This window comes from Stomoxys calcitrans, chromosome 4, assembly GCF_963082655.1.
Source record: "Stomoxys calcitrans chromosome 4, idStoCalc2.1, whole genome shotgun sequence".
Lineage (NCBI taxonomy): Eukaryota > Metazoa > Arthropoda > Insecta > Diptera > Muscidae > Stomoxys > Stomoxys calcitrans.
This window is the reverse complement of record NC_081555.1, coordinates 107,492,996-107,504,678: the sequence shown is the minus strand read 5'-3', so window position 1 is coordinate 107,504,678 and position 11,683 is coordinate 107,492,996. Positions and strand designations below refer to the sequence as shown.

At 37.6% G+C, this 11,683-nt stretch overlaps 1 protein-coding gene across 1 annotated transcript; it reads left to right on the top strand.

The window, feature by feature from the left end:
- Positions 1–4,768: 4,768 nt before the first annotated feature.
- LOC106086070 (pickpocket protein 28-like) lies at positions 4,769–10,268 on the top strand. Its single transcript, XM_013250592.2, has 9 exons — positions 4,769–4,923; positions 4,987–5,187; positions 5,249–5,366; positions 5,429–5,577; positions 8,335–8,456; positions 8,529–8,617; positions 8,687–9,272; positions 9,913–10,079; positions 10,146–10,268. The coding sequence occupies exons 1-9, from the start codon at positions 4,769–4,771 to the stop codon at positions 10,266–10,268; spliced, it is 1,710 nt and encodes a 569-aa protein (XP_013106046.2).
- The last annotated feature ends 1,415 nt before the right edge of the window (positions 10,269–11,683 follow it).

Below are 11,683 nucleotides of genomic sequence, written 5' to 3'. Positions count from 1 at the left end.
AAAAGAAAGTAAATGCATTTTTAATAAAACTTAGAATGAACTTGAATCAAATATACTTTTTTTACACTTTTTTTCTAAAGCAAGCTAAAAGTAACAGCTGATAACTGACAGAAGAAAGAATGCAATTACAGAGTCACAAGCTGTGAAAAAATTTGTCAACGCCGACTATATGAAAAATCCGCAATTACTTTTTGGGCAACCCAATATATATGTTAGATTATGATTATATTGTTGTTGTTGTAGCCACATTTTCATGTGGAGGTGGTGATCCTCGTCAAGCTCCTGTTTGTGAGTAAGCTCGTCCCGGTCTAAAGGACCGATCGCACAGGCTGACCATTGGATTTTTAAAGGCGCCAATAACGCGCCTTGTCACATCGAGAATCATAGACACTCAGTATTTTTGCTAATTGGTGCCGCCCGTAACCCGCTGATTGTCCGCGACTGCCGCTGCTGCTACTCCGTATGGATCATTCCACTATCCGCAACCTGTGGACTCGGATAGTGGAATGCTCCGAACGGAATGCTTAGCTCGCAGCTAAGCTTCTCGGGACAGCAATGAACACCACACAAATCGGACCTCCATGTTCCACTTTGTGTGGTGCTCACAGCTATTTCGTGCCGTGACTTAACACATTCACCAACTGTGAATGTTTCAAGGAAAACCAAGCACCAAATCAATACATCGATTTTTCTTCTTCAACCTAAGTTGCAGCAATTTTTATCCAGGAGGCCACCGTGGCGCCGAATGTCTGAGTTCAAATACTGGCGTGAACATCAATGAAATTTTCAGTGGTTGTTATTCCCTTACTAATGCTGGCTACATTCGTAAGGTAGCCTGCCATGTTAAAGCTTCTCCACCAAGTGGTGTCTTGGTAGAGAAGGAGGTCCCTTATCATTTAACTTAAACCTTAATCGGACTGCACTCATTGATATGAGAAAAGTATCCCCTGTTACTAATGGAATGTTCATGGGAAATTTAGTAGTAGAAGTAGTGGGTAAATTTTAGTATGTGAAAATAACTTCTTACATCTATCACTCATTTGCAATGTATTGGGTTGCCCAAAAAGTAATTGCGGATTTTTCATATAGTCGGCGTTGACAAATTTTTTCACAGCTTGTGACTCTGTAATTGCATTATTTCTTCTGTCAGTTATCAGCTGTTACTTTTAGCTTGCTTTAGAAAAAAAGTGTAAGAAAAGTATATTTGATTAAAGTTCATTCTAAGTTTTATTAAAAATGCATTTACTTTCTTTTAAAAAATCCGCAATTACTTTTTGGGCAACCCAATAATTCAAGCAATGAGAATCAAAGTGTTCTGCATTTATTTTTAAAACCAATTTGTTTTATTCCGTAATTAAACCAACATTAGTGTACATAATGAGGTTGTGAGCATTGGCTATTTTAGATAAGTAGACTAAAATACTTTCGCCAATTTTGAATCATCAAATTCGTAATAGAAAATGGTAAGACTTTTATTTTTAATACATAAAAGGATACACCGGGAAAAATCCGATTCAATCAAAATATTTAAGTATTTATCAAACACATCTTGGGACTGCGCACAGAAACAAAATATAACAAATAAGGATGCATTATGTTGGGAAGGAATTAGTCGAAACCCTAAAAAAAGTTTATTCCGGAAATAGGTCTGCGAGAACAAAAAATCTGCCAGCGCACATGGAAGAAAATTGAAAAAACTAATTAAAAAATATGCCGCGTGAGAACGGGTAGAGATCTCTTTGTAATTGGAAATGATTAGAGTTGAGTTGAATTTTGCCCACCAAAATTTAAAGGTCTTTGGTTGTCCCGGCGCCTTTTGGCAGCCCCTAAAGTTGGTTACTTCGGAATTTCGTAAAATTGTTCGGGCTGCCAAATCTTTATTTATCGTATGATTTTAACTGGATAGTGCTAGAAAATCCCTACAAAAAGTTTCTCTTGAGGTCTACGATTTCTCTACTGGTTTCGGAGATATTTGACTTTATTTTTTTTTTTGTGAAATTTTGACCGAGATCTGCTTCGTATTAACTTTGCTGCAAAAAGTGTCAACATCTGAATATTTAAGTCAAGAAATGAGCAAAAAGTGTCAAAATCAGACCATAAATGAAAATGTAGCAGCCCGAACAATTTTTCGGAATACCGAGGTATCCAACTTTAGGGACCTGCCAAAAGGCGGACAAGGCCCCGGACAACCTGCGACCTTGAAATCTCGTTAGAACCTCAGCTCTAACCATTTGAAATTTCAATGAGATATAACTATCCGTTCTCACACGGCATATGTTTTATTAGTTTTTTTTTTTGATTTTCTTCCAGTGTGCAGAGGTGGTTATCCCTATCCTAGCAAGCCATTTGGAGTCGACAGGAAAAAGGAGGTCCCTTATCATTGAGCTTAAATTTGTATCGAACAATACTCATTGGTAGGAGAGAAATATCCCCTTAATGTAATATTCATGGACAAATTTGCAATTTGAATTGTATGAGGAAAATAAGTTCCCTCTTCAATGGACCCTTTACTTTGCTATAATAAGCTAAGACAGATCATATGTCCTATTAGCTGAACTTAGTATAGATTTGCAAACGCCTCAATCTTCTGTTCTCCTTCTCCAATCTATGACACCAAGTTTCACGATGTCTTTCACTACTTGCAATATTGGTCGTCCCGGTTTGCGTATACCAAAGTGCTTGCCTTCAAAAGACTTCATCGCTGGAGCTTCTTCATTAATTCTGACAACAGGACAATTGTTGTATTTTGATACATTTAACTACGTCGCACAATGTTGCCAAATCGAAAAGCCTTGGAAATAATCCTGAAACTTTTAAACGACTAGAGATATAGACACGAAATTGTCAATGCTGAGGTCTTTTCCAATAAGTATACAAAACTTGGGGACTCTAATTGGTCTAGAGGGCTCGCAACACTGTGACTCGGCATACGTGGTTCATACGACGTTGATATTCTCTATCAATGCAAACTGGTCCATAAATCTTGCACAAATCTTGCCTCGGAACCATATAACGACACGAGTAGTATCATAGTTTTGTATATTGTAATTTTCGTCCTTAATGGATCCATAACTTTAAATTGGGATATCGGTCTATGTAGCAGCTATATCAAAATGTGGTTCGATTTGAAACATATCCAAAAGGAGGTCCAAATGTCTAACACTATTTACTGTCCCAAATTTAGGCAAAATCTCTTTTATTATTACATGGCCATAAATGTGCGATAGGTCTTATGGCAGCCATAACCAGATATAGTCCGATCTTAATCGCACCTGGATCGGCATGGACGCCTAGTAGACTAACGCACCTCACTGTACGAAATTTCAAGGAAATCGGGTAAAAACTTCTCTTTTTATGAACCCAAGATCTAAAATCGGGCGATCGATATATGGATCTGAATCATACTTGGTGCGAATGCCGATAGGTCTAATATAACTCAATGTTTCAAGCCGCGATTAAATTGGCCAATAGCTACTAATTATTTGGGTCAAGAGCTTTAAACGAATGTTGGGTACCCACTACCATGGATTCCGCTAAAATGTACCCTTATTAACTGAGTTTGTATTTTGGTCTCAAGTAGTCAAATCGGGATATCGGTACTTAAGAGGCCTATATCACCATATTGACCAATTCGGATAAACGCCTATCTCTCACGTAACCACGTGTGTGCTCTCGCCGGATCTAACCGCAACTCCCATAGAAACCATCCAGTCAAATCCACGCATCTTAGGAGACTTCCCAGAGGTACGTTCACACAGATTGCTGAAAAGTCACTCTTCAGAAAGGACAGCCTGCGTCCCCGCAGACCCGATGATCTTGTTTTTCTTGTTCTTGTAGCCACATATCTGTATTTGGAGGGACCGATGCCCTCGGGAACGTCATAGCAATTGGTTATTTATAGGCGCCAATAATTCGGACATGAATAGAGCAAGGGCTCGATAGTTTCCTCTTCATCCTCATTGAGGCAACTACTGCTGAAGTCATTTTAAGATATTACCTTGTGCGCTGCTAAGCGGCCAATGGCACAGTGACCCCTTATCGATCCCCAGTAATTCCTTCTGGGATCTTGACTTCTTAAGCCCCTAAAGGCTTAAGAACTCCACAAATGCGATCCATGATGGAGGGTAAATCTTATAAAGATTCCATTGCAGGATATTGTCCGGCTATAGACCAGATCGTTCAATGCTTTCTATTCCAAAAATAGCACAGCAAATAAGGGAAGTAAGATTTTTCTTGTTAAAAACTTGAAAAGTTAATTCATGGAACAAGTAAATATGCCAAATATATCTGAATATCGTCCGATTGGATCGATTGGGCTTCATTCGTGGGTGTCGATGAATCTAATACGACTTACTATATAAAATTTCAATAAAAATCGTTTAAAAATTCCATTTTAATGAGCCTAAGGGCAATAAGGACTTTTCGGACTTTTCCCCATCTTGTGAGTATTCCATTATATTCAGCCCAAATACAAAAACCCACTATTTTTTCACTGTATATTTGTGACTGTGGTTCGAAAAACCAAAAACAATTCTCTTGTAGAATTCAATGCACCAAATAAAGGTCATTAATTACCATGTTAAAGTATTTTGAGGAATTCAGTTCACATAGTTTTACCTTCGGCTATTTTGGGAAATCATTACGAGTCACTCGAAAATAAAGCAACCTTCAATGGGCCTTTAAATGAAAGGACATTATTGAAAAGCAGAATATTTCTTATCAGTTTCTAGTGGCTTCAACACACACAGGAGAAGAAAAGCCGAACGAAATGAATTATCCTTATCATGTAGCACAACGGCAGCAAAAAACAAAACTTTTGCCAATTCATAAGTATTTTAGAGTAAATTTAAAAAGATTTCTTTTGGAGACTTCATTGAATGGCCTAAAATATGTCTATGACAGAGAACGCAATATATGGGAAAGGTATGTAGCTATTACACCAAAAAGAAATAAAAACCTAATAGAAATACATCAACACAATTTCAGAGCCTACTATTTAATATCATTCTCCGTTGTCTTTTCCTCGGGCATTTATATGGCTGTCTATTTTCTCAACAAATGGCAAAATACCCCAGTGATCATCAGTTTAAGTTCAGAGACGACTTCTATTCAAGATATACCATTTCCTTCGGTGACCTTTTGCAATATGAATCAGGCCTCCCGCAGCAAGGTTAAAAACTACACCCAGTTAGTCTGAGTTAAGTTGCATTTGAAAAAACAGCCTCAGAGAATTTTGCATATTTTTCAGGGATTCACCGGAATATGCTTTACTACAAAAACTTTGTTTCCAGAAATACAACTACACACGTTTCAGCAGTTTTAAGCCTCGTCATGATGGTGATACTTTTGCGAATTTTATAGTTAAAGTTGGTATCTTGTGTTGCTATATTTCTACTTCTAAAAATGTATGCCAAATGTGATTTTGCAGAGCGCCCAATCCTGTGAGAGTATGATATCTTATTGTAAATTTGGCCCTTATGAAGAAAAATGCACTGATCTCTTTCGTGAAGTCCTTTTGGATGAGGGTCTCTGTTGCGTATTTAACCAAATGCATCCATTCTATTTGGTTAAAGGAGAGTAAGTTCATTTCTATAGTTATCAAGTTTCTATGACGTTTGCCTGTGTGACAGATAACTGCTTAAATCCTCAACATACAGTGGGGGTCTTTACAAGTGGGGGTCCTTACAACGGGCCTAACAATTTCACCAACTGTACTGTAGAATGTATGCCTCCAGCTACTTGAACCGATAATTTCATATCGGAATCGTACACTTATCTCACTTGCCTTTCATTTAGGTCATACACTATCCATTTAGTAGGGTTTAAAAAGCCCACATAAGTTTTCAACGAAATGAGAACCTAAAGTGGAACTCCCTCTGACTGCCAGTACGGGACACAAACGCAGCAGATGTTCGATAGTTTCTTTTTTCTCTATGTCCTCGCAGATTCTGCAAATGTCGTTACTTGCATCTTTCAGTTTTTCAGCATATTTTCCGATCTTTTTCTCCCTCGACGTCCTCACAGCTTCTGCAAAAGTCGTTACTTGCAATCTTTAGTATGGCATCATTTTTATACCCAGTACCACAGGATGGGGGGTATATTCATTTAGTCATTCCGTTTGCAACACATCGAAATATCCATTTTCGACCCTACAAAGTATATATATTTCGGATCGTCGAAAAATTCTGAGGCGATTTAACGATGTCCGTGCATCTGTTCATTTGTCTATCTGTCCGTCCGTGTGTCCATTAGTTGTAATCACGCTACAGTCTTTAAAAATTGAGATATGGAGTTGAAATTTTGCACAGACTCGTATTTCTTCTATACGCAGGTTCAGTTGTAGGTTCAATCGGACTATATTATTATCCGATTTCGGTACCGTACTCTTTATCAAACAGCGGCTCAAGCAATGTGTTATCCACACTTTGTGAAAAATCGGGTATTGTATCAAGGATAACTCAGTGCCCCAAGTCCACACATGGCCAAAGATAAAGTTTCCTTAGCCTCACAGCAGTGATCGCAGCAAACTGTTCACCCAAAATGTCCAGATGCATTAGGTGTAGCATTAAATTTAGTGCATCAAATGGTGTCGTCCTCAATGCGGCTGTGATGCACAAACAAGCTATCGTTTGGATCGGGTTGAGTATTGAACAGTTGGTGAAGCACCGTCCACCAGACCGCAACACCATACAGCATTAAAGGTCTGACCACTGCCGTATATACCCATACGGGGTTTAAGCCATCAACGTTTGCCAATATCTCTCTTGCAGGGCAAGAGTTGCATTTCTTGCTCCCATAAAAATGTTTGATTTGAAGTTCGATTTCCTGTCTAGCGCTTTCAGTAAATAACATAAGAGGTCATGGGAAAGCAGACAGACAGACTGAAGGTTGCCAGCAACGACTTTTGCAGCAGTTAAAAAGAAGAGGCTATAGAACACCTTCTGTGTATGTGTCCAGGAGTTCCACTTTATGTTCTCGTTTTTTGAGAACTTGTAAAATATAACGGATTTGAAGATTCACATGTTGTTAGCCTTTTTAAAACCATCTGTATAGTTCATCGGTAGGAAATAGAAGGCAGCTTACTTCTCCTGCTCCTGTGGTATCACAACGGACGAAAACATCTCAGTGAGTCTGATGTCAGACTACAACATAAACCTAACCAAACCTAGAGGACATAGAAGCCGCATTTTTTGTTTGATTTCGTTGAAATGTGACGCAGTTAATTTTTTAAAGCCCTTCGACATCTATATGGGTTGATTTTTGGATATGGTTGTCATGTATACCCATCTCGCGCTTTGAGATCTTAGGCAAAAAAAGTCACATTTATTAACCGATTCGCTGACATTTGGCACTATGAACTGTGTTTGACCCTTCGTCGGCCGAGTGGATAATGGTTCAGAACGAACTATATTTGGATATAGCTTCCATACATACCGATCTCCTGATTTATTACCCCATATGGTTAAAATTTAATACGGTGATTTGTATTAGACGGCTACACACCTACCCGAATAAGTTATTGATCGGATTATATTAGGATATAGTTGTCATATATACCGATCCCTGATTTACAGTCTTGAACAGTGAGCAGCAGTGCATTTTCTTTGGATTTTGTCAAAACGTGGGTAATTCATATACCTGCGGTGGTGGGTACGCAAAGTTCGGCCCGGCCGCAAGTTTTAGTCGTTTAGTCCTTAATTGGCATCCGGCGAATTAAACAGCCACTATATGATTTTGTGTACAAAATGAAGTGCGGAACATGATTTTTAACCACTTCGCACTTGCACGTGCTTAATGTAATACGTTTGTGATTTTCCAGCTAAATATAACGCAATTAAGTTATTACGCTTGAAATCCATCACAGATAAGTTGCTATTGAAATAAATTTAGCAACAAATTCGGTACAACATAAAATTTAGTAGTTATCAATTCTAGCTTGAGAGGTATACCAGATAGGACTTGGTTACACTTCGCGTCAGCTAAAATATATTAATTTGCCAAGACTGTTCGTTGATTTCAAGAGACAGACGGATGGACTAAAATCTTTAAACACAGACTTTGAGAGTCATAATGAAAATCAATGTGCAAAATCACAGCTAAATCGAACAAGATTTGTTTTCCTATTGTCTCAAGTATGCGACTCGGGAAATTCGTATATCCACACAATTTGGACCCTCTACAATTCCAATCTTTGTTTACTGCTTCGAATGTTTCCGTGTTTTCGAAAGACAAAAGACAAACATACTGACCGTTAAGGCTAGATAGAACAAACATTTCCTGACGATTAGATTGAAGCTCACAAATGATTGATATGTAATAAATGACGCTTTTAAGATTCCAGTTTGTTCGTGAGTACACCTCATCTAATGGACGCACAACTATTCCAGTTAATTGGAGTATTGAAACTGGCTATAAGAAACCTTTACCCAAGAAATTTTATCCCCGAACTGCTGCAGGTATTGTCACACCAACATTTCTTACATCATGCCTTAAGATCTAAGCATATCCTTTGCCTTCTCATTCCTAAGGGTCCGGAGTTTCCATGGGCTTAACTGTGGTACTCAATGCAGATGTTAATGATTACCACTGCAGCTCCACTAATGGGGCAGGTTTTAAGGTAAATGGAATGCTCTAAGAGCACAATAACGATGTTGTTTAAACTCTTCTTCCCCATTTATAACAAAAGATGCTGTTGTACAATCCTTTGGATTCACCCCACATCAAAGAAACCGGCTTACCAATTGCTTTGGGCCAACAGACTAGGGTACGCATCAATACCAGACGAACGGAATCGGCACCCACTCTACGTCGCATAGATCCCCTAGATCGTCAATGTTATTTTAGCAATGAAAAGGAATTGCAATACTACAAATACTACACACGGCGAAATTGTGAAATGGAATGTGAATCCGAATTGCTGCTGCGTCTTTGCCAATGCATTCCTTATTATCTGCCAATGATATCTACTAATGCTAGCATTTGCTTTCTCAAGGATATGGACTGTGTGGCGATGGCAGAACTTTCAATAATGGACTCCCAAACCTTGAATTGCAAGGCTAGATGTTTATCTGGTTGTCAAGAGCTATTGTTTTTCCCAGATCTATTTGTTTCGCCTTTGGCGGCAAAAAATTATAGTTTACTGAATCCATATTTTAAAAATATCTCCAAAGCAGTGGTGAGCCGAGATTTGGCTCAGGTATTATTTTACTATCAGGAGAATTTCTTTCGGGGCAATACTAAGGTGCCATATACAGGATTTACGGAATTTATGTGTAAGTGTGAAATGATTTGTTGGGAGATGGGTTAAAACGATAAGGGCAATTGAATGGTATGGTTAACTATGTTTTATCAGTAAGCCAACTGCATCAGTGGTTATGGTAGAATCGAACGAAAAGTTTAAAAATATTGACTAAATAACTATTTAGATTCCCATGAAAATTAATTTTAACCAGATATATTCTATACAAACCAGTATTTTACAAATGAAAGGTCCCTGTAACGATATAGTTTTATTTAAAAAATCTTTGTTGTAGATCCAACTGACTATATAATTTAATTTTAATACAGGGTCATTAACTGTGAACATATTATACATATTACAAAACGTATATGTATTTCCAATTAAAAAATAAAATGTTGCTGCAAACATATTTTGGTTACAGCAGCCAAATTATGTTTTTATGTAATCATTTATAGTTGTCTCAACTATGTAAAGTTTAATTCACCACTAATAATAACTATTGATAAGCTTTTATTTTTAATAATTACTTTTTGTTACGGAAACATTTCGTTAGCCTTAACCTTTATTTTCGTTTGTCATAACCATATATTAGCAAACTTCTTCATTTGCCCTAACCATAAACTAACAAATCATTTACAAATTACCCTATCCCATTTGATATTCTGATAAAGCACAAACTGGTGGCGTTATGAGTTTAATGGTTGGCTTTAGTGTCATGTCCATCGCAGAGTTTTCCTATTTTGGTATATTTAAATCATTCCTAGATATGCTGTTGCACAGATCGCCCAAGATCTTGGATGTAAAAGATGACCTAGAGCAAAATGAAGCTGAAAATATGGTAAATACACAACTTTGACATGTTCAATGTTAAAGGCATTCTAAACATTTTCTAACTGTATTTTAGAATGAAGACAATTCTTTGGATAAATTTCATCATCGTATATTATTTAAGCGTCGTAAATCACTACATAGCCGCATCATGGTATGGGATAAGGATAATTTGGAGCAGTACAAAGAAAAGTATTGAAATCATGAATTTTAGATCAATCCAAAATGTTTATGTTGGTGACGGGTAACATTTCTTTGTGCAACAATATATGAAAATTTCAACAAATATAAATTCGTCAAAAATGTGTAAATTTTGCTAAGCTGTTTGTTTCTCTTGCCTTACAACAAATCAAAATCACAATGAATATCAAAGGACATTTGTTTCAAGAGATTTAGATGAATATATGTCTCACACAACATATTTTCTGTGCTAATTCGTCGCACGCAACAAATTTTCTATGACAACCACAAATATCCATGAACATTTGTATCACTCAACAAATTGTCTGTGAAAATTTGTCGCAGACAAGATATATTCTATGAAAATTTGTCTCACACAACCAATTTTCTATGAAAATTCGTCGCACACAACAAACTTTCAAAGAAAATTTGTGTCATACAACAAATTTCTATGAAAATATGTCGCACACAACAGATTTTCTATAAGAATTTGTCACATACAAAAAATTTCCATAAAAATTTATCGCATACAACAAATTATCTTAAAGATTAGCCGCACACAACAAATTTTCTGTAAAGATTTGTCTCACATAACAAATTTTCTATGAAAATTTGTCTCACACCACAAATTTTCTATGAAAGTTCGTCGCACACAACAAATTTTCAAAAAAAAATTTGTCTCACACATAAATTTATATAAAAAATTATCGCACACAACAAATTTTCTGTGAAAGTTAGTCGCACACAAGTTTTTACATGGCTTCCACATCAAATGGCACAGTACCCCACAAATGTCGTCAGCATTAGGAGAGGATAACCGCCGCTGAAAATTTATTCTTATGTTCTCGCCATGATTCGAACCCAGGCGTTCAACGTCATAATCGGACATGCTTACCTCGGCGCTATGGTCACCTCCGACAATTGTCATACACAACAAATTTTCCGTACCTCATCAAATGGCACAGTACCCCACAAATGTCGCCAGCATTAGGAGAGGATAACCACCGCTGAAAATTTATTCTGATGTTCTCGCCATGATTCGAACCCAGGCGTTCAACGTCATAGGCGGACATGCTAACCTCGGCGCTAAGGTGACCTCCGACAATTGTTATACACAACAAATTTTCTTTAAAACAGGTCGTAGATTGTTGTCTGCTACTGAAACCTCGACTGGTGGAGCGGTTGCTCCAGGCTCCAATATCCGACAGACGACTGGTCAGCAAAGGACGCCTGATTCAAGTCTAACGACAAGGCCGAACCTATTATCTCTTCGCATGCCTGTAATGTGTCTAAACCATCGGCCTTCCCCAGCAAACCAACACGCCCTTAAAGAGGTTGGAATACTAGAAGTCGTATCGCTCTCAGGTTTATTGAGAGGCTTGGTGCGAATGGTACTGAAACTCTCACTAATAGAGAGAGAGTCTCCCTAAATTG

Coding starts and splice junctions, on each gene's coding strand:
- LOC106086070 (XM_013250592.2), top strand. CDS start 4,769: ATGAATTATCCTTATCATGTAGCACAACGGCAGCAAAAAACAAAACTT. Junction 4,924..4,986: donor GAACGCAATATATGGGAAAG/GTATGTAGCTAT, acceptor ACACAATTTCAG/AGCCTACTATTTAATATCAT. Junction 5,367..5,428: donor TTGCGAATTTTATAGTTAAA/GTTGGTATCTTG, acceptor GTGATTTTGCAG/AGCGCCCAATCCTGTGAGAG.